At 45.0% G+C, this 23752-nt stretch overlaps 1 protein-coding gene across 1 annotated transcript in view; it reads left to right on the top strand.

The window, feature by feature from the left end:
• The window catches only part of Ipmk (inositol polyphosphate multikinase), a 36104-nt gene extending 17517 nt beyond the window's left edge, over positions 1–18587 (top strand). Inside the window, exons 3-6 of the mRNA XM_059282176.1 lie at positions 1262–1358; positions 6660–6832; positions 10020–10101; positions 15101–18587. Of these exons, the coding sequence (XP_059138159.1) occupies positions 1262–1358; positions 6660–6832; positions 10020–10101; positions 15101–15714 (966 nt within the window). The 3' untranslated portion in view covers positions 15715–18587. The remainder of the gene's footprint in view (positions 1–1261; positions 1359–6659; positions 6833–10019; positions 10102–15100) is intronic.
• Positions 18588–23752: the final 5165 nt, after the last annotated feature.

The following is a 23752-nucleotide window of genomic DNA, read 5'->3' as shown; positions in this document are numbered from 1 at the left end:
CCACGACGGTCATGCATGCCGTCTCCAGATGTGTTCACATCTGAGGCACTGGGGTTGGGTCCCACAGGTGAATTGTGGTGGCTCAAAGCTCACACTGTAAATGACTGATTCCCGAGAAGTGAAAATTTCTTTCCTTCACTCCTGAGAGGCTTGAAGATTAGGATTAGAGCACGATGTTCCAGTCTTCAGTTTAGCCTGTGCGTGACTACTGGTCATGAGTGGTGTGCCCACACTGCACAGATGAAACATGGTTTGCTCACTTGGTAGTCAGTGTTTCTCAGTCAATTTCTGGTAGAAAGACGATAATTTATTTCCTTTCCCCTTTCTCTTAGATATGAGGTTCAGCTTCTGGTAAATGAAATTCTATCTTATACATTTCTTAAAAGGCTATTGTAGTTTCATTTTAACCTGTGTGGTATGCTCACTCATAAAATCATGTGTTGTTTAGACATATATTAAAGCTGGCCCTCAGAGTTTAAAAGGAATAAAACTTGTTTCATAGATATAAACTAGATAATATGTAAACTATTTAATTTAGTGAGAAAACCAGGCAAGTGTTACAGACTGTTCAAGGGGACGGGTAAAATGGCTCAGCCAGTAACGGAGCTTGCCTCCAAGCCTGATAACCTGAATTTGGTTGGGCACTACATGGTGGAAGGAAAGAATTGGTGTCCTTAGTTGTCCACTACACACACACACACACACACACGCACATGCACAGGCACACGCACACACATACACACACACACACACATTAAATGAACGAATTTAAAAATTACAAATAAACCCAGGCGGTGGTGGCGCACGCCTTTAATCCCAGCACACGGGAAGCAGAGCCAGGTGGATCTCTGTGAGTTCGAGGCCAGCCTGGTCTACAGAGTGAGATCCAGGACAGGCACCGAAACTACACAGAGAAACCCTGTCTCAATAAAAAAAAAAAAAATAATAATACAAATAAAAATGGCGCAAAAAGTTAGCCTAGTTGCCCCCCACCCACCAGAATTTACTTGCGTGTGTCCTGAGAATTACTTTGAATTTCGGGTCAGTTGTGTACAACTCACATTAGTGGCAGATAGTTGAAAGACATCGACAGGCAGGACTTATCACCAGGAGAGTCTTCTCCGTGGATCACCAGGACCACCAGTGTGCTGTAAGTAGCTGGTTATTATTACAAAGCCATGCCAGATGAGTTACAAATCTGTTATGCCTGGTCCCCCTGAGGGGTCACGGAACCCTGATGAGCGCTGCCCTCTCTGTTCAGGTTTACGCTGCTGACTGTGCTGATGCTGTTCTCCTGGAGCTGCGAAAACACCTGCCCAAGTACTACGGCGTCTGGTCCCCTCCCACCGCACCAAACGGTAATGCATTTTACATACCTCTCTCAGTTCAGTTCCCAAGCTTGGCTTTATGAGGGTCCGTGTAAAAGGCTGTAAAACATGGAATGAATGTGCTTTCCTTTCCTCCCTTCACTAAACAAAACTCACTGGTACTTTCACTTTTTTATCACCATTTTCTTGAATGACTTGTTACACATGAACTGATAAATCTGTTACAGTTGCATGAGTGCATCTTAGTACTGTACTAATTTACAGATGTTTGTTTCTTATCTAAAGAATAAAACAGTAAGAACCCACACAGAAGTGCCTCCCCAGCATAGCTCTGTCTCCCGCCGTACTCCCAACCTGCAGGCTTTTGGGAAACCCTGGGAAGTGCCACAGGGGAGAAATGAGATCTTGTGCATCCGTCTTGGAGTCTGGTGACGGGTTCAGTTAATCAAAGCTGCAGGCTTTGCTGATGTGGGTCTTGAACCACATTATAACACTTTTTGAGCTTTGGTTCCTAACTTAGTGTGTCAGATGTCACTCCTGGGATGTCTTGGGCTCCTTTCTGGGGGAATTCCTAGCTGAATAGTGGTCATTCTAGGGCTACGTGGGGTATTTAAGAACCACTTGTACTTTATAGTTTAGAGAAAGCTGAGGCTCTGTGGTCTTCATGGTGAGTGCCGCTTACTGAAATGCTCAGGACTAGAAGTATTTCCAGTCTGGGAATATTTGCATAGACAGAGGTGTCTTGGTGATAGGCCCCAGGCCCAGGCTTGAGACCCACTTTTATGGAAACTGAAGGCAGTTTTGATGGCATTTGTGCTGTGCCGAGTTTAGACTCTAATCTAACCTGTGAGGCCAGCATGGAATTTTCCATTTATGGCACCATGTTGGTGCTCACAAACTTTCAGAGTGTGGCCCAGATCGGATTTCAGATGTTTGGATTAGCAATGTTGGATTCATTCAGTCCATCTTTTTTTCTGTCTGTCTGTTTGTCTGTCTGTCTGTCTTACTCTCTTAAAGATCTTAGTCCCAAATATATGCAGATGTTTATGATAGAGAATAGCATTCTGAGCAACTACTCCACAGACCATTGTAACTGCCCTTGGGTCTTTTTTAATTTTTTTTTTTGAAACTAGGTCTCACTATGTAGTCCTGGTTGACCTGCCTCTGCTGCCTGGATGCTGAGATTAAAGGTGTATGCTGCCACATCCACAGGTCCTCATTCTCCGTATTCTGCCCGACACGTGGCTGTAAACACACTTTGCATTGTAGCGTCTTCCCTTCCCCCTTTTGCTGTGAGTGGCACTTGTCAGAAGTGCCATTCATGAGACCAGAGAAGGAAGCTTGCTTATCCGGGTCCCAGTGAGCTGTGCTGACAGCTGCAGCTTGACACAGAACAGTCTGTGCTGCGGACAGTGTGGGTAGAGGTCTGGGTAATGAGATACTCAGCTGAACAAGGTTCTTGGAAAGGTCTGGAGAGAGGGCTCAGAGGTTAAGAGCACTGGCTATTCTTGGATTCAGTTCCCAGCACCCGGGTAGCTCATAACGATCTATAACTCCAGGGGATCCGATACCTCTTCTGGCTTTGCAGGCATTTGCATACACCTGGTGTCTGTACATACATGCAGATAAAAAGTCATATACATAGAATAAAAAAATTTTTAAAAAGAAAATATTTCTTGAGAAGATTCTTTGGAGAACTGGGCATGATAGTTATGACTCAGATGAACATAAACATGTGTAATATGTGTATATAGTCAGCACTTCTCTTTTTCTTTATGTAGGGACTTTCTACATAGCTCTGGCTATCTAGGAATTCACTCTGCAGACAAGGCAGCCTGGAACTCAGAGAGAGATCCACCTGCCTCTGCCTCCAGAGTGCTGGGATTAAAGGTGTTCCCCGCCACACCTGGCCACTTCCTTTTTTGCCATGTCCCTAAGCTATGGATATAGCATATTAGGAAGGAAATACAGCGTCAGAAAAGTAGTTCTCACATCTGGTGCAGCATTTTTTTCTGTCTACGGTTGAAGCTAATCCATAAGACTTTCTTTAGCAGGAGGCATTGGTGTAGTTGGCAGCAGTGTGAGCAGGTGTGTCTGTGTGGGCATGGAGGAAATTGGGGAAATACATCGTGACGGCCGAGCACCCGCAAGGGCCTGCATGAGCCTGGCGATCAGATTGCATTTTGCTGCCTTAGCTCTTTTCAGCCTGAGATAAAATCAATATGTAATAAATAGATGTTCTTGTTAATGTTTAACTGTGGGCCAAGGCTTAGGATTAGCTTCAGGGTGGAAGGTATCTGTTATCCAGGGCCTGATTGAGTTGTGATTATGCCTTTTTATTTTGTGGTTCTTACATTGTATTTGTCTTACTGGGAACGGAAAAAGTTTGCTCCAGGGAATCAGTCCGCATTTGTATTTATTCTGGACGCTGCAGTTCAACTTGCATGCATGGCGACCTAACATGGGTTTTAATACCTGTCAGTCATGCTCATGTTTAGTACTTAATGTATCCTTGCAGTCCAATCCCAGTGCTCTGGAGTACCAGGTGGCACCAGGCACTGTTTGGATAAAGTGTTACCTCTCTTCCTCAGGATCAGCTCTGGAAGGCAAGGCTTAAATGCTGTTGCCTGTCTGTCTCAGAGTAGTACCTTGCCATGGGAGGTACTTCTGGAATTGTATTGACACATCCTTAGCACTCTGGACCATGATGCCTCTCTTTCATGGTGGGCCCGCGCTGGACTCTCCAATCTTATATGCCATTCAGGTGCAGGGACATGCTAGGCTGACGCATGGTGGAGCTGACATTTGTTTCTGCACATGACCCTAGCCCTTCTTCTCCCTGTTGGTTCCCACCAAAGGGATCACTCACTTCTCACAGAGGGAATTACGTGTTGTGGCGTGAGCTGAAGATCCGGAGAACTGTCCCAAGCAGGTTACCTCTGGAATCCCAGTTCCAAGCTGTGTCAGATGTTTACCTGTTGCGGTGACTGTGGTTGGGGGCTGGGTTCCCGACTGTGACAGGAGCACTTCTGAGGTCTGCACCATGACACACCGTAATGCTTGAGACACACCTCAGCTGGAAACCAGCCCCACCTCCGTACTTCCTAGATGTCAGGAATCTCTTCCTCTTTCCATTCAGTGCGCAGCTGCAACTGACCCATGGGAAAACAGCGTTCCACTCTGGACCCAGAGGGGCCTCCACGAGGAGACATCTTTTGTTATTGGTTTGCAGTTACCTCAGAAGACAGTCCTGTAGACACACCTTTGATCTTTACATAACCGAGTTCAAGACTGACCTGCTTTGACTTGAGCTTTATTCTACTTACACCACTGAAAGAATTTGCCAGTAACGTCTTTTCAAAGGGAACCAGTATTCAGGTTTACAGACAAGACAACTGTCAGTCTCACAGGCTGGCACTCGGCTTGTGGCCCGCTTTCTTACTTCTCTCTTTCAAAAGCTTGTGTTAACTGGTGGTGTTACACAGCACCAGTTCTCTCCTAAGAACACTCATGTTCCTTCCTTTTTGAGTGTTCTGGGACAAGTGCTGACAGTGTACCCAGGGCTGGCCTGAGAGCCGTGATGCCCCGGCTGGTCTTTACTCTACTTTAGTGCTCCTGCTTTAGTCTCCTGAGTGTTGAGATGACAGGCATGTATCCCCATCCCCAGAGGCCTAGAACTCTGCATGCCTAAAGCAGGTTTTGATGTTTAGTTTTTACAGCTATGAAGAAAAGGTACAAATGAAAATCCACATTTGGCACATAGAAAACAGCCTTCCATTGAGATGTGTACAGGCCTCCCGACTGACAGTACGCACTCATACCCAGCCTTACCTCAGTGTGACTCTGATGTCGTCTCCAAGTTAATGACGATGTGGCTGTGATGCCGGGTATCTCCCCTGTTAAGGCCTTTTGTCTTTACTATACTTGGGATGTGAGCCTTGTCATTGACACTCTTCAACACTGCAGTAAGGGGAAGCTATCCTCTCCCAGATTCCCCATCCTGGAGTTGGCTTTTCAAACACAGAAACTTGGCTGTGTCCACTTGTCCTTTGCTGTTTGGGCCTGTGCTGTGGCTGTGTCCAGGCCTGTTGGTGAGATGCCTGGGCGGCTTGTTTCAGGTTCAGGCTCCTAGACTTCTTGACTGCTCTTCCAGGCCGCTGTCCCGTTGACACAGTGCTAACCTGCCTGCCCTGCTTGATCAAGGGATACCATTTGCCTCTTTACCCTCATCCTCTGCAGAAGGTTTATCCCTGTTAAGTCTGAGTTCTCATTTGGTTCCACACAAATATCTTTGTCGCAATTTCAAAACTGTGCCAGTCTGGGTGGGACAGGAAAGCGGGACATTAGTTAGAGCACAGGGCTTCTCTGACTCTGGTGCCCTTTACCTGGTTTAGAGGAAACACAAACTTTCTCCAACTATACTATGTGTGTGCACACATACATTTTGCATGCATGCACATGTATGAGCCATGGCACACATGTAGCAATCAGAGGACACAACCTTGGGTGTTGGCTGTCACCTTCCACCTTGTTCAGGACAGGATCCCCTATGGGCTGCTGCCTACGCCAGAGGCAAGTTCCCCAGGATCTTACCTTTGCCTCCCATCTCTCTGTAGGAGGGCTTGGTGCAGGTTATTTGTCCATGTATTTGTTTTATGTGGGTTCTGGGGATGCTAACTCACTTTACTCCTGGTGCTTGTACGCACTGTACCCACTCATCCATCTCCTCAGCCCCGAGAACGAAAACATGAATCATGATTTCATTGAGAATTTTGACAGGATTGTTTTCCTTAGGAAGAGGGAGAATTATTTCTTCTCTCCTTTCTCTCTTTGCTCTTGGGTCCTTGCTTTCAAGGTAAACTGCAAGAAGGGGCTTTTGTGGTGTGACAGCCAGTCTTCTGTGGGCAGATGTGGAGGGGAGGGGGGCTGAAGTGAGTGACAGACAGAGCAACAGTGCGTTTGAAAGTAGCGAGAGGGAATTTGGTGGTGTCATTTGGATTCAGTCCCAAGCTTACTGATGTCACATGAAGAACAAACCATGAAATTCTTAAATACATAAGAAATCTCATTGTGAGCCCGGGTGGCGTTGTGTTCACAGGGGATGGAGTTCCTTCCCATGGCTTTGTAACGCTGCACATTCGCTTTGCTCCAGTGACGTCTGCGGTCACACATGGGAGGCAGTTCTCTGACGTTTATGCTTGTTCACGAATCTGTTGACTCTAGATTTACCTTAAGTCTGCTCTCCGCTAGCGTTTCCTCTTTGTTTTCCTCTGGAGGTTATTTGAGTGATAGGATTGCCTGTGGTTAATTACAGTTTTTCTCTAATAACAGATGTATACCTAAAACTGGAAGATGTGACTCATAAGTTTAATAAGCCCTGCATAATGGATGTGAAGATAGGGCGGAAGAGCTATGACCCCTTTGCCTCATCAGAGAAAATCCAGCAGCAGGTCAGCAAGTACCCTCTGATGGAGGAGATCGGGTTCCTGGTGCTCGGCATGAGGGTAAGAATGGTTTTGGTGAGGCGTGTGTGCTCCCCTTACACACCACTCGTGAGACGGCAGGTGTTACCTCAGTGCTGGTAGAGAAGAATGAGGGCCCTGTGCGGGTGGGTCGTCCAGGAGGCCTGTGAGCTATGAGGGCAGGGTTTTTATCTGTCTCTCACTGGTCTGTGGTCCGTGACACCGGTCCTGACACCTAGTAGGTAATTAATACACAATGACCAGACCCAAAGATGGTAATGCTGGTGATTTTGTTTTAAAGACGTTTTAAGCTTAAGTGCACAATAAATATTAAAAGCTACATATTCATTGTAGCTTCCCTATAAGAAAAGAACTATTTTATACTTTTTGTCTTTTTTTGAAACAGGGTATCACTGTGTGGCCCTGACTGTCCTGTAACTTGCTTTGTAGACCAGGCTGGCCTTGAGTTTAGAGATTTACCTGCCTCTGCCTCCCAGGTGCTGTGGAAAAGAACTATTTTATAAATAGCAAAAGAGCCCACATTATTTCATGTTTTTATTTAAAACAGTTTTTATTTGCACATAGTTCTATGACTTAGTATTTAAATTTTTTTATTTTATCTGATACATAAGAATCTCATATTTATGCTTTGATATGTGAACATTCTGTTCACCTCAGAATAGATACGAGGTTGGTGTCATCTGGTGGCTGGGGCTGCTTGGGTCTCTCGTGGTCTGGACCTTTTGTCCATATGCCATCTGGCAGAAGGTTAACTTGAGCGTCTGTGCCCTGAGACCACATTCTGAAGGGCCAGAGCACAAGCCTCAGAGACGGGAAAGACTTGCTGTCATTCTGTAGGGCTATCACATGGTCGCTTCCCACCTCCGATGTCGCAACACAAATACCAGAATGCGTATGATGGGAAGGAAGGATTATTGAAACCACAGCTGGGAAGTAATGTGGCACGTGATCCTCTAAACCAGTGTGTCTAGATGTGCCCAATGATTGCAGCTTGTAAGCACGGTCAAGTGACAGATGAGCTTCCTTCTGGGCATTCAGAGGAAGCTTTGTGGGAGGTTACTACCATGCCAGTGACGACAGCAAAGTTAAACCCCATGTTGGACTTGATGTCTTGATCAATAAAGCCGAAGAACTGTTCAAGCGGTTTTTCACTTCAGAAAACTATAATAAACACGAGCCTATAAGAAAAGACAAAAAGGAGCCTGCAGAATGGCTCACTGGATAAAGGAGCTTTCTGTGAAAGTGTCACAACTTGTTTGGTCCCCAGGGCTCACGTACAGAGTTCTCTTGGACCCCACACATGCTCTGTGGTCTTTTCTTACCTTCTCTTAGGATGGAGCTCTCAGTCTAAAAGGAGCTTTCTCCTCTGTCCCCTGCTTTTCCTTCCCTCCCAGCTCTCCAAAATCTTCCACTATTGATTCTCTCATGATTCTTCACCTTCTACCTGTTGTGGGCTTTTGTTGTTGTTTGTTTCAAGAAACCCCATGCTTACCATGCTAGGCTGGTGAGTTGCCGATTGAGCTGTCTCCCCTTGAAAACCAAAGCAGTTCCTTTCCTGTGTAAAGTCATTTCATTGCTGTGACATAGCTCTCTCGTTAGTCACAAATTGTCTGTGTCTTCTCTTTCTCCTGTTTAACCTATCCTGAGGTCTCGGTGGCTCGTATTATCATACTATAATCGAACACGCATGCTCCTTTTGGTGGCTCCGTGATGGTTTCCAGGCTTTGCGATTACCCACCATGTCACAGTGAGCCATGGGTCTGCCTCGCTCCGCCACTGTGCAGGGTGTCCTGGCACAGTCTGTGAGGTGGAGTGCTGGCTTATGGGAGTCTACAGCTTTGGTGGCTGAGGCAGTCTGCATTGTGTTGAGCATCAGTCTTCAGCTAGGCGAGCTTTGCTCCCGGGCAGGCACTTGGCAACGTCTTAGACCAGTGGTTCTCAACCTTCCTAAAGCTACAACCCTGTAATACAGTTCCTCATGTTGTGGTGACGCCCAACCATACAATTACTTTCATGGCTACTTCTTTTTTTGTTTTGTTTTTCGAGACAGAGTTTCTCTCTGTAGACCAGGCTGGGGCGCAGAGATCCTCCTGCCTCTGCTTCCCCTAAACTGGCGCCACCACCACCACTCACCTGACTCTAGAATTCAATTTTAGATGGAAGTAATAATAAAAGACATTGTAGTAAGAATACATTTTTTGGAAGCTTTTTTTTTAAAAAAAAAATTATTATATTTATTATATGTAGTGTTCTGTCTGCGTGCATGCCTGCATGCCAGAAGAGGGCATCAGATCTCATTATAGATGGTTGTGAGCCACCATATAGTTGCTGGGAATTGAACTCGGGACCTCTGGAAGAACAGCTAGTGCTCTTAACCTCTGAGCCATCTCTCCAGCCTTTGTTTTTGTTTTTTGAGGACACCATCTCGTGTAGCTAAGCCTGGCATCTTTGTTGTGTGGGTGAACTCACCTTGAACTTCCAATCCTCATGCCTCTATCTCATAAGTGCTGATATTACAGGCGTGTGCAACCACACCTGCTTTTTATTGGTGCTGGAGAGTGAGCCCAGGGCTGTTTGCATGGGGTGGGGGGGAGTATCGCTGTTACATTCCAGCTCCTCTCCACTTGAACTTCTATCTCTGTGGCAGAATTTCATGTAGTCCATTGCTTTAAACTTGCTGTGTAGCCAAGGATGACCTTGAACTCCTGACCTTCCGCTTCTACTTCCCAAGTGTTGAGGCATGTGTTACTACACTCAGCTAAGCTTGCAATATTAAGAAATGCTCTCAAGCCAGGCGGTGGTGACGCATGCCTTTAATCCCAGCACTTGGGAGGCAGAGCCAGGCAGATATCTGTGAGTTTGAGGCCAGCCTGGGCTACCAGGTGAGTTCCAGGAAAGGTGCAAAGCTACATACACAGAGAAACCCTGTCTCGAAAAAAACCAAAAACAAAAAAAATCAAAAACAACAACAAAGAAAGAAATGCTCTCATCTTGGCCCTGTAAATTTGTGAATAATTTTGATGGATTGAAATAGATAATTCTGTCATGTTGAAAATCTGTTACTCTTAGCAGCTTTTCAGAAGTGGGGCGCCAGAATGCAAGGTGCTCTTTCACGTCTGTGCGAGGGATCGTGTAACGAGTGGTGAAACGCATGGCCAAGGGCCCCCGTATTACTGTTTGACTGTTCACTGCTCCTTTATTTTGACAGGTTTACCATGTTCATTCTGACAGCTATGAGACACAAAACCAGCACTATGGAAGGAGCCTAACAAAAGAGACGCTGAAGGAAGGTGAGCACCCACCATGAATGCTTGGCTACTGCAGTCAGCGAGGTGGTTCCGATCACATTTGTTTCCGTTCTCTTGCAGAACAACGATTCAACTCATAAACTTTAAGAAAAAAGAAACCTCAATAGACAGAAGTAGGTTTACCATTATCCCTGCACCCTAGTATACCCAAGTGTGGGTTGTGAGTGCCCCCCTTCCTTTTACACTTCGGTTAGTGTCTCACTGGTAAGCTTGCTGGCCCGCTTGCTTCCAACTGCTATGATGAGGTCCGTCCAGGAAGAAGCCTTTATTCTGGTTCAGTTTCAGTGTGTGGATTCTTTGCATTGGGCACAGCATTGGAGGAGCTGTGGGGAGCAAATGTGTTCTGTTCTCTGGTGACCAGGAGGCAGGGAGGCCACTAAATGGCCTGTATACTATGAGCCCACCTCTCAAAATCCTCAGATGCCTCATACCATGTATTCAACATGGGGTCTCACAGCTCTCACGGAGCTGTCCTGTAGCAGTGTGCACTCCTGAAGTACAAACAGCTGAACACCATTGCCCACCTCAGCATCAAAGCTTTCCAATCATATTCTCCTGAGCTGGGTGGCTCATACCTTGAATCCCAGCAATTGTGGGATTAAATTATAGATTAACAAAATGTATTGAGTAGAAATTGTATTTAAAGTGCTCATTATGCAGGAGACTTTAAGGTGTGGTTTTGTGTCGAGTGTCTTTTTGTAGCTTCCTTCCCTCTGTGTAGCTTTGCCACTTCTAAGGTTATTGATGAATAAGCAGGTGGTATTGGCTTTATAAACCATTAACATATGTGCTTCTGTAAAATTCTGGTGATCTGGACATTACAAAAGGACATCTGTCTTTTAAAAATAATTTTGCATTAGGTGATTGTGGTTGTTTGAAAGAAAATGGCCCCCAAAGGGAGTGGCACTACTAGGAAGTGTGGCCTTGTTGGAGTAGGTATGGTTTTATTGGAGGAAATGTGTTATTTTTGAGGTGGGCTTTGAAGTCTCATATATGCTCAAGCCACACCCAGTGAGTCAGTTCACTTCCTGTTGCCTTTGGGTCAAGATGTTGGACTCTCCGCCCCAGCACCACGTCTGCCTGCACACTGCTGTACTCATAGCTGCCATGCTCCCTGCCATGATGATAATAGTCCAAACCTCTGGAACTGTAAGCCACCGTCTCAATTAAATGTTTTCCTTTATAAGAATTGCCATGGTCATGGTGTCTCTTCACAGCAGTAGAAACCCTAAGACAGTGATTCTTAGCTCTATGAAAAGTTGACTTGTAATGTAGAGCTTGTGGGAGCATACGAGTGTTACATACAGAAAACACATCTTCAGTGTAGTTTAATGGTTAGTTACTGTTTTGACATACTTAACCAAAGCAAGCTAGTACTTAATTTGACTATTTGAAAAAAAAAATATATATATATATTGAATTTTTAATTGAAAATAGGTTCTGTTTTTTTTAATTCAGTATATTCTGATTATGATTTCCCCTCCCCTAACTCCTCCTTGATCCTCTCCACTTTCTCACCCACCTAAATTCACACCTTTTCTTTTTCTCATTAGGATACAAACAGGCATCTAAAATTAATAATAGACTGGTGGTGGTAGTGCACATCTTTAATTCTAGCACTCAGGAGGCAGAGGCAGGTGGATTTCTGAGTTCAGGGCCAGCCTGGTCTATACAGAATGAGTTCCAGGACAGCCAGGGCTACATAGAGAAACCCCATCTCAAAAGAAGAAAAAAAGGAAGGAAGGAAGAAAGAAAAGGAAGCAATAAAGTAAAATTAGATAAAATGCCACTGCGTTTGTTTTCTGTCGGCCATCTACTGCTGGATGTAGGGTCTGGCCTTAAGAGTTGTTTGTATATCTAGTGAGACTCCATTGGAGAAAACTTGATTTTTCTTTTGAGAACAATTATCAATTGGAGATTGCGTTTGTGTTAGAGATGGGGGCTTATGTCCACTTCCCCTCTCAGCGCTGGAACGCCCATCAGGCCCAGACCTGCGTTTGTGTTAGAGATGGGGGCTTATGTCCACTTCCCCTCTCAGCGCTGGAACGCCCATCAGGCCCAGACCTGTACAGGCCCTGTGTATGCTGCCACAGTTTCTGTGAGTTCATATGTGTGCTGGTCCTGCTGTATTTAGAAGGCCTTGTTTCTTTGGCATCTACCATCCCCACTGACACACTCTTTCCTCCTCCTCTTCCACAGAGTTCCCTGATACATGAGGGGAAGGGATTGATGGAGACCTCCCATTTAGGACTGAGTGTTCCAAGGTCTTTCACTCTCTGCACATTGTCTGGCTGTGGGTCTCTGCATTAGTTCCCATCTACTGCAGGAGAAAGCATCTCTGATGATGGCTGAGAGAGACACTGATACATGGGTATAGCAAAATGTCACTAGGTATCATTTTATCACTTCAGTTCTTTAGCAGAACAGTAGGATTTGGTTTTCCCCTACATGCCTGGCCTATCTAGTCTTTGGTTTTTGGCCACCTGAGCAGTGCTGGGGATGGGTTCCATCTCGTGGAGTGGGCATCCTTAACTCAAATCTGATATTAGTTGGTTAGTCCCATACCTGTGTGCCACTACTACAGTAGTGCATCTTGCAGGTAGACCACTCTTATAGATATGAGGGTTTGTACTGGGTTGGTGTTTACCATCACCTTTGGTAGTGTGCAGGGTACCTTCCTATACCATGAGCATTAGTCATTAAGGATGAAGGCTCTAGGTAGGGACCAGCTTGACTTCTCCATGTTCATTGACTTGTGTAGGTACTTCAACAATTGGTCCTTAGCATCAGTTTGTGAATAGCAACCAATAACCTTGGCAACAGCCTGGTTGCTTGGGGGTTCCCATGGGGCTCCCTTTGGTCAACAACTCCATTAGATGTAATCCATTCCTTCGACAAGATGCTTCATTTGGTGATGAGAGATGTCCATCTGGGGCTCCGTCTCCCCATTATTTGGCGATTCCATTTAGATCATCTTCATAATATGTATATATTTTAGGAAGCTTCTGTTGTATTAGGTTTCCATACAACCCTTCAAATGGCCCTTAATTTTAGCTGTCCCTTCCCATATTTCCTCCCTCACCCTCTCTTCCCTCCTCCCCATTTGATTCTTCTGTTCCATTCACTCTGTCTTAGTCACTGTTCTATTGCTGTGAAGAGACACCATGACCATGGCAACTCTTATGAAGAAAGCATGTAGGACTCTCTAACAGTTTCAGAGGTTTGGTCCATGATCATCAGGGTGAGGAGCATGGCAGTATGCAGGCAGACATGGTAGCTGAAAGTTCTACCTCCAGATCTGAAGGCATCAGGAAGAGAGTGCCAGGGGCCTGGGCCTGGCTTGGGCTCTTGAAATCTCAAAGCCTACCCCCAGTGACACACTTCCTCCGACAGGGCTGCACCTACTCTAACAAGGCCACACCTCCTAATCCTTTCAATTAGTACCACGCCCTGGTAACCAAGCATTCAAATCTATGAACTTATGGAGGCCATTCTCATTCAAAGCACTATACCCCTAATCCATAACTATCCTCTTTCCCCTCCCTAGGATGATCCAACCTCCTTCCTAGTCCCTTACTGTACACCTAACCTCTGTGGTTATATGGATTGCAGCCTGCTTATTGAAGCCTTAACAGCTAACATCTACATATAAATGAATGCACACCATATTTGTCTTTTGGGTCTGGGTTACCTCACTGAAGATGATTTTTTCCCCCTAGCTCCATCTATTTACCTGAAAATTTAATGATTTTATTTTTTTGTTCAAACAGCTAAGTAATACTCAATTTTGTAATTTACCACATTTTCTTTAGCCATTCATCTTGACAGACCTTTAGGTTGTTTCCAATTGCTGGCTGTTATGAATTGAGCAGCAATGAACATGGGTGAGCAAGTGTCTCTCTTTGGTAGGATGAAGCATTCTTTGGGTACATGCCCAAGAGTGGTCTAGCGGGATCTTGGGTAGGTCTGTTCCCAGCTTCCTGAGGAAACACCACACTGATTTCCACAGCAGCTGTATCTGTTTACACTCCCACCAGCAATGGATGAGTGTTCCCCTTCTTCCACACCCTCGACAGCATGAGCCATCGCTTGTTCTGTTGATCTTGGCGTTTCGATTGGTGTAAGATGAAGTCTCAAAGTAGTTTTGATTTGCATTTTCCTGATGATTGACTTCCTTTCTTAAGTTTGTGCCTCATAGTGGGGGAACAAGTTACATAAAAGCAACTTGCCTAACCTGTACAATCCCAAGTATGATTCAGTATATTAAGGTGTAGCCCTTTTTTTTGAAGGTTTATTTTTTATTTTATATGTATGGATTTTCTTCCCGTATATATGTAAGTGTACCTTGTGGATGCCTGCCTGCTGCCCATGGAGGCCAGAAGAGGGATCAGATCCCCTGGGACTGGAGTTATAGATGCTTGGGAGCCCTGTGTGGGTACTGGGACTTGAACCTGAGTCCTCTAGAAGAGCAGCCAGTGCTCTTGTGGTATACCAACCATTTGTTCAGCCCAATTAAGGTGTAGTTTAAAAAGAGGGTTAATGATCTCCTTCCCTGCCTTCCTCAGTTCCTCTCTCCTTTTCCAGCATACACTAGGCAGGTGCTCTATCACATCACTAGCCATCTCCTCGATTTTTGTTTTGAGTCCAAGACTCACCAGGTTCCCCAGGCTAGCCTGTGCTCACTGTGGCCCAGGCAGGCCTGGAACGTGTAATCTTCCCCTCAGCCGTCTGTGTTGCTGGCACAGGCCTGCACCCCAGGCCTTAGAGCTCCTTCTCAATATCAATGCCATTTATCTCAAGAGTAGAGTTCTTCATTAGAGCATTCTGGTCTGGGTTTCTATGCGTCAGTCACTGTGGAATTAAGGATTTGGTTAGCTAGAAGGCATGTTGTCACCAAGTGAAGAATCTTACCTGCCATGAGCTCACTCTCCGAGTGACAGCTTCACGGATTGACCCTAACTCTGATGTGTTTCCTTCACAGGCGTCTCCAAGTTTTTCCACAATGGCTTCTGTTTAAGAAAAGACGCAGTTGCTGCCAGCATTCAGAAGGTTGAGAAGATTCTCCAGTGGTTTGAAAATCAGAAGCAGCTTAACTTTTATGCCAGCTCATTACTGTTTGTTTATGAAGGTTCATCTCAGCCAGCTACTACAAAATCAAACGATAGAACTTTGGCCGGGAAGTTTCTCTCCAAAGGCCACCTGTCGGACGCAGACGTACTGGAGTGCAATAACAACTTTCACCTGTTCAGCTCCCCGGCCAACGGGACGTCAGTAGGCAAAAGCTTATCCAAGGTGTACGCCAGGCACAGAAAGCTGTACTCCAAAAAGCACCACAGTCAGACTTCACTGAAAGTGGAAACTCTGGAGCAAGACAACGGGTGGAAAAGCCTGTCCCAGGAACACTTAAACGGAAACGTACTCTCCCAACTGGAAAAGGTGTTCTATCACCTTCCTGCAGGGCGCCAGGAGATCACAGATGTAGAAGTGCGGATGATAGACTTCGCCCACGTGTTCCCTAGCAACACAGTCGATGAGGGGTATGTTTACGGTCTGAAGCATCTAGTTGCTGTCCTTCGGAGTATTTTAGACAGTTGAGTCTCGCTGCAGTCTGTGAAGGAGTGGGCCGATCACCGTGGGGAGCCGCAGGCATCAGCTGGGCCCCTGTAATGCTCTGTAAAAAGTTTGTATTGTGAGTCAACGTTTTATTTGTCTTTATACCTTTGGTAGAAGGTTAACTTTTTTATATTCTTACTCAGGAATACTAATTTGTTCATTAGAAAACTATGAAGAATAAAGAAACAGGAATGTCGAGCAGGGAATGTGTGGGACAGGGAGTAAATAGCTGTAACATGTTTGCAAAACCATTACTCAGCCATTCAGAGTTCATGTAGCTTTCTGTAGCCAGTCACCATGGAATCTCTGTCCACTCAACCTTACCGGTGAGCTGTATCTCAACTATGACATTGCCAGACCACCTTAAGATCTAGAAAGCGCAGGTTGTGTTCATCAGGACCAGTGTGCCCGAGCTCCCTAAAACTGGAGAACATTTGACACGGAGATGAGGTTGTGTGGGCTCCACGTTAAAAGCAGAGAGCAGGGCCGGGCGGTGGTGGCGCACGCCTTTAATCCCAGCACTCCGGAGGTAGAGCCAGGCGGATCTCTGTGAGTTCGAGGCCAGCCTGGTCTACAGAGCGAGTTCCAGGACAGGCTCCAAAGCTACACAGAGAAACCCTGTCTCGAAAAACAAAACAGAAAACAAACAAACAAAAAAAGCAGAGAGCAGTGGATGAAAGGTGCTTAACCTGGCGTGGTCCACCCTCGGGGTCCCCTGTGGGGTCCCCTGCAGTTCCTTCTCTGTGCTCTGCGCTGTGCCTCATGGGAAAGGTGAGTGAGGCACATGGCTGACAACAGTCTTGGAATTAATAGCACAAATTTTTCCTCCCTAGGGTCAGGAGAAGAGAGGCTATTTGTAAAGAACAAATTACTTTTTTTTTCCCTCAAGGATTTCATTTTTGGAAAAGTCTTCATTTACTCTGTTGTGAAAAGTGCGATGCTTTTTATTACCATTCTGAGGCTTTGGAAAGGTGCATGGTGGAAACTTAGTTTTGTTTCTTCTTTAAACAATTTTTGAGACCCTTTTCCATTTAAAGAAAAATCTTTTTTTTTTTTTTTCTTAAATGTATTCCCATTTACTTTCGAGCCTTAGCATAAACACATTTCTCAGAATCTGGTTAAGCAGTGACAGAATGCCGTTCCTGGTGTAGATGGGAATCCTGTGTAGGTTTCCCGCCCGTGGCATCTAACAGAGATATCATAGTTTAATTTCACTCAGAACGAGGGCAGGCAACTTTTCCTTGAAGAAATAGATTTATAAGTGTTATGTTTATTTTACAGCTACCACCCTTTTCAAATTAACTAGTTATTTATCAGTAAAATATTTTTAAAATTGAAATTAAACCCTCAAGTCCTTTTGCTGTCAGTACTGTAGTAATGGCTTGCACTTTGACTTACTGGTGTATTACAATAATTGAACAGCTTGACGTTTCTGAAAAATATTTTTGAGTTGTGACTTTACCTTTTTTTAAAAACCCCATTTTCCTTCAGAATTACAAATGAAACTGTTATACCCCAGAACCATTTTCTTGAACGTGGAGGGAATTTTAGGTTTATCTTACTCTCCTGACCCCATCACAGGGTAGTTTTGCAAAAGCCCACGCCCAAACGTGAGCCAGGAATAAATGGGTCATTAGCCAGCGTGCCTCGGGCATGTGCGTTTCGTGAGTTTTCACTCAGGAGGCTCCAAGTCTCCTCCACAAGGACTCCATGTTCTCTGCCCAAGTGTGTACTGGCTAGAGATGGTTTTGCTTCTTTCATTTTGTGGGAGTGAGTTTCTATCGATAATTCTTAGAAAACTTGGAGTTTTACTTTTTTTCTTACAATATTGACTTTTGTTCCTGGGTGTGATTCAGTAACTCTCAAGCTCATCTGGTGAACACTAGTTTGAATCTTAAGAGGCAGTTTGGGATGATGTCAGGCTGTGTGCGATGAATAAGTCAACTCAAGTACTCAAAGCTTTGGGCACACGGTCGCTCAGTAAAGTCCTTCATCTACAGCTCTTTGAAGCATTTTGGAAGCCCAGCATCCTGCCTTCCTGATGACTAGGTTTTGTCTGAATAAAACAGGAAGCGATTCTTATCTCTGCTTTTCAGGGAAGGGATTAATACTCAATTCTTCTTGTTTACATTTTAACACTGTTGCCCACTTTATGTTACTTTTTGATTATGCTTTTGATGACGTGATCAACGTGTGTATGTAACCAACCTGTGGCGTTTTCTGGTCTGTCCTGTCTTGTAAGATGATGCTGAGATTTGCCACTTTGGGGATGAGGCGTCCATCACTAGCCAAGCATATGTGAACACAGATGTTTAAGAACTAAGCAAACGAGGAGACGGTTCGGACTGATGGAAATGCTACCCCCCTCCCCCAACATGATTTTAGTGTATTTCTTAAGGGATGCACTCTCATGGAAAGGACTTTTAAGAAATTGTGGATGTGAATACGTTTCTCAAATAAAAGTTTAAATTGTAAAATAGTTTTATAATAAAATATTTACATTAATTATTTTAATATGGATGGAAGTTGCATAAATTATAATTGTTAAATATTTAAGTCGTCTTTCGAGAGAGTTTTGAAAGTGTGTGTAAGTGGCTCTAGTAGCCGTTAAATTGCTTTGTGTGTCTGAAGGGGGCTTGTGCACTCTGCCTGTCCACACTACAGGTTGCTACCGTGGCCCTGCAGGCTGCTCAACTGACTAATAACTATTTTCTGAATGTTGATGTCCTGTAATTCAGTGGTTTGTGATCTCCGTGGCAATGCTCTTCCCACCAGGCCTAGGAACTATCAAGTTTATCACATTTGGGGGAAAATGAATTTCCATAATTCGGTTGCAGTCTTCTCATTGACTTTTGAATTTGTAGGCAGGAGGGAGTTGCTGAACTATGAAATGGACAGGCGCTGAGGCCGGCCTTTGAATGGCCGACTGTTAGTACCACTCCACTTGAGGTCTGATGTTTAAACAGCTGTTCACCCTGCTGTCCTTATCTTCCAGACCCTTGACCTTGAGTTTTGTATATTTGTAGCTGCAGTTGTCCTTTCTCTTCCCCCTAAAATGGTTTAATTGCCCAGAAACATCCAGTCCTTTTTAGAAGGCGGTTATCCTTAGGGTGGTTCACCCAGATTCCTTTACCAAGCATGCACCATGTCGAGCATTGTCAGCCCCTCTCCAGTGTACATCTGTGAACCAGTCAAGACTAACCATTCCCAGCATCCTGTCTAGGTGGAGTGGCTGCTAGGGACTTCTTTCCCACAGATCTACAGACACACCTGCATTTAAAGCTGTTAAGGAGAGTGTTTGCGTAAAGATTAAATGGTAAGTATGGAGTTAACAAATAAGGCAGATCATTTTTGACTTTTGGGCTGAGACCAAGTGAAAGTGAGGTGAGGTCAGATGTGCAGAATTGCCGCCTCCAGTTGACTCTCCATCTGGGCGGCAGTTATAGACAAGGTCAAACAACGTTCAGTTCCGCTTGTGCTCGTAAAGGTATGCTTAGCTTCATCTCTGGAACAGCATTAGCATAGCGTCGCTGCGGTCAGCCCTTACTAGTGCGAACGTTTCAGACCTCAGATTTAAATCACTGGTATTTCAGATTTGTCAGTGGATATGAAGTTACTCCTTCACTTCAGAGTAATCACATTATAACACAAAATACTGATATTTGGAGGAGTCCACATCTTTGCTGGCAATACTGAAAGTCTTTTAACTCGTTGGCCAACTTCTATTAAGAGCTGCCACGATTCATGCCGTTAAGTCAGTAGAAAGTCAGAGTTTTCTTTTTTTAATTTTTAAAAATGTATCATTGTGGTTAAACTTTGGCCCAGTGTCCACTTACAGGATTAACAGTTTCATTATTGAAGGTAGGGTTTGTGATTCCCTGTAGAGAAGGGGAAAGGCACGCACAGACACTTTGCTGTGGGGTCTTTACTGGAAGATGTACAAAATTATGGAAAATTGCACCCAAATTGTGTCCATGGTAACTACAGGCAACAGTGCCAACCCCCCCATACTTGATGAATGAATGTATTGCTGTACTTGGGTGTAAATGTTCTAAATGTCTCTAGTTTTCTTTTTCAGTGTTTGTAATTTGTACGTTGACAGGATATTCTTGGAGTGCAGGGGTCATCACTGTGTTTCTAGAATCATTTAATGTGATATACCAATTTTTATAAGTGATATTTAGATAATTCTAATAACTGTATATTCAACAACTTATTAAAATGTTTTGCATTGGAGTTTCTTTCGTTAATTACCACATTCGAACAAACTAACGGTGTAAAAGACACTCAGCAAATGCTTGGGTACTGTGGCATAAACGTGGTGTCATCGGAGGGATTCACAGATGACTGAGTTGAGAGAAGCTTGCTCATTGAATGAGGGTGAGCAGGATCGATTTGTGTGAATGCTTTTTTTTTCTATCATACAAACTAAAATCTTGGGGAAATTGGTGCTGCCATGAAAACGCTATGGGTATTGTCTTGTTTTGTGAGGCAGACTCATTATGTAGACCAGGCTGGCCTCAAACTCAGAGATCTCCCTGCCTCTTGCCTTCAGAGTGCTGAGATTAGGGATATGGCCACCACACATGGCTTTAAAATACTGTGATTTTTTTAAAAGTTAACTTGGAAAGACTTGTGTCTATTTAAATTTTGTGGATGGGTCTCCTACTGAGTGGCCACGGTATTTTCATTCATTAGGAGGAATTAGAGATATTTATCTGCTTTGAGTTTTTGATTTAGAAAAGTTATGTGTGTGGGTGTGTGCACAGGAGTGCAGGTGCTCTTGGAGGCCAGCAGTGTCTTGGATTCCCTGGGAGCTGGAGTTCCAGGTGGTTGTGAGCCGAACCATGTGGTGCTGGGAACTGAACTAAGGCTCCCCGCCTCCTGCAAACTGCTCAGCGTCTTTCCAACTTCAGTCTTATATTTAAGTGTGGTGCTTGTGAACACATGCTGTGATTCATTTGAACACTGGAGGATAACTTGGGAGAGTGAGATCACAATGGGATCTGGGAGGCTTTTGAGGCAAGTGCTTTTACCCACAGAGCTACCTTGCCCATTCACAGTTGACTTATTTTTTTTTAAAGATTTATTTATTTATTATGTATACAGTGTTCTGTCTGCACGTATCCCTGCAGGCCAGAAGAGGGCACCAGATCTCATCACAGATGGTTGTGAGCCACCATGTGGTTGCTGGGAATTGAACTCAGGACCTTTGGAAGAGCAAGCAGTGCTCTTAACCTCTGAGCCATCTCTCCAGCCCCACAGTTGACTTTTAAACGAGGTTATCACATAGCCCAGGCTGACCTCGGAACTTTCTATATAGATGAAGCTGGCCTTGGATTCCTGATCCCCCTACCTTCACCTCCACAGTTCTGAGATGATGATGATGATGATGATGATGATTATGTGCCAAAATACCTGGCTTGAGAGTTTAAAAATAGAGTCCCATAAGTCTTTCTCAAGATGTGTGCTCTCTAGTACTGAGGAAAGGCAAGTGATGGGGCTAAAAGCTGCTCCATCAGGACTGTACGGGGAACCAGTGCTGACAGCATAGAGAGGATGTGGCCCTTCCTTGTCAGTCTATACCAAGTTAATACTCATGGAGCCATGATGCCCTCACATCTGCCAAAGTAAGGCAATACTTTTTGTTTGTGGGGTTTTTGTTGTTGTTTTTTCTTTGGTTTTTGGTTTTTCAAGACAGGGTTTCTCTGTGTAGTTTTGGTGCCTGTCCTGGAACTCGCTCTGTAGACCAGGCTGACCTCGAACTCACAGAGATCCACCTGGCTCTGCTTCCCAAGTGCTGAGATAAAAGGTGCACCGCCACCGCCCGGCCCCTCCTCAATTTTAAAAATGTTATCCTATGCATCTTATTCATGAACTTCCTCAGTGATGGCTGATTTTTTCCCCATGTGTACAGAAACTTAAGAGTTCATGACAGGGACTGGAGAGATGACTCAGTGGTTAAGAGCACTAACTGCTCTTCCAGAGGACCCGGGTTCAACTCCCAGCACCCACATGGCAGCTCACAGCTGTCTGGTAACTCCAGTTCCAGGGGACCCAACACCCTTACACGTTACACAGACATACATGCAGGCAAAACACCAATGCACATAAAAAAGAAAGTTTGTGACGATGATTTTTGTTCTATATTTAGCACCATGTTAGCTCACAAAGTGGCTGTCGAACTAACTTTTCTTCTGAAAGACCAGGTTCAGTTTAGGTGTGAGAGCTGCTTGCCTCATGCAGTATTTGAGCTTCAACATGCTTCTTGGTCATAATTACAGCCCCCCCCCCCCATGTGCTTCTCATGCATTTCCCCTAGAGGAGATGCTGGAGCAAACATTTCTGTTTTGTGTTGCAAGGATGAACACCTGGCCTAGGAACTGTATAAAGACAGGTTCATCGGGCGCTCAGTTTTAGAGGCAGAAAGGTGACCCCATCTGCTTAACTCTAGGACAAAGTGTTCTGTCTGCATCATGGCATGGGGCCTGCGGTTGTGGTTGGAACTTGCCAAAGAGAGATCATGTGGAACATGGGAAGCAAGAGTTAATTCAGGGACCTTACTCAATCACTATTATATCCTCCCTCTGCTCAGAACCAACCCACTCCAGGCAATCGGAATTAGTCTATTCTAAGGTGGGGTCCCCATGACCTACGTCCTTCCATCTAGGTCCCAGCTGTGACACGTCGCAGCATTTGTCATCCTGGTTACACAGGGGCTGGGCTTCTAGCACTCAATCCTCCATAGTGTAGCAGTCTGCCTACTGTGCTTTGAGTCTGTTTTGTTGGCATAGCAACAGGACTGTGTCTTCTCAGAAGAATGATAGTTAATGTTTTGTCAACATGGCACAGGCTAGAGCCATCTGAGAGGTGGGAACCTCAGTTGAGAAAATGCCACTATAAGATTGGCCTTTAGACAAGTCTGTGGGAGCATTTTCTTGATTCATGATTGATGTGAGAGGGCCCACCCCACTGTGGGTGGTGCCACTCCTGGGCAGACGGTACACTCCTGGGCTGTATAAGAAACATTGAACAAGCCATGGGAGCAAGCCACTAAGCAGCACTCTTGTGGCCTCTACCTCAGTTCCTGCCTCCAGGTGCCTGCCTTGAGTACTGGCTCTGACTTCCCTGAATGATAGACTACAGCCTGTGAGCCAAAATGAACTCTTTCCTCCTTGGGTTGCTTTTAGTCATGATGTTCATCATGACAGGAAGCTAACCAGGACGTAGGACAATATGCAACACTCTGGGTGTAACCCATCTAGTCACGGGGCTTAATCTTGGTTTCTAGCTTGCAGCTTTTCCGTAGATTGCCTGATCTGAGGAGGAGGATGGACAGATGGGTGCTCAGTAGCTGCGAATGCACCGCGTGGCTTCTGTAGGATAAATCTGTTGCGTTTGTAGAGACCTCGCTTCTACAAAAGGGCTGTCGAGTGTTTGCTTTTTTGCAATGTGGCATTACCTTTTTGAAGTAAAGCCACAAATAGCAATTAACAATGGAGAACCTCCCCTCTACCTCGGCCTCAAACAACTGAAGTGTATTTTTCAAGTATCCTTCAAGGTGTCCTTAACTTGTTTACAGTAGTGTTTTCAAAGGCCATTGCCCATTTCTTGGTATTTCCACAAGGGTTGAGGGTAAGTGGCGGCTGTTTGACCCATATGCAAATAGCTTAGGGCCGCCTGACTCCTTAATTCCTTTCTTTGAAAGAACAGAAAGGTGTCTGAAGATGGGGCCACCCTCACTGTAGTCACCCCTGCATGCCCCCATGCCCAATATGGTACCTGGTGTACTTACTTCCCTTGCTATCGGTTTTTCTTGGTGAGTTCCATGTGCACAGGTGTCTTTTCCCAGCACCCTAACCACTCGCTCAGTCTCTCCTCCCTTCAGTCCCAACCACTGCTTTCATCCCCACGTCAGCCTCTCAACTGAGTGGGGGTGCCCTACATGTAACAATGTTACTGACTCCCCCACTCTATCTGCTGTGGTCTCTACTTCTCTCCTGTAGGTGAAACACCCCCC

The sequence above is a fragment of the Peromyscus eremicus genome, chromosome 16_21 (genome assembly GCF_949786415.1).
Source record: "Peromyscus eremicus chromosome 16_21, PerEre_H2_v1, whole genome shotgun sequence".
NCBI classification, from domain to species: Eukaryota; Metazoa; Chordata; class Mammalia; order Rodentia; family Cricetidae; genus Peromyscus; species Peromyscus eremicus.
The sequence above is the reverse complement of the archived record's forward strand: the minus strand, read 5'-3'. Positions and strand labels throughout refer to the sequence as shown.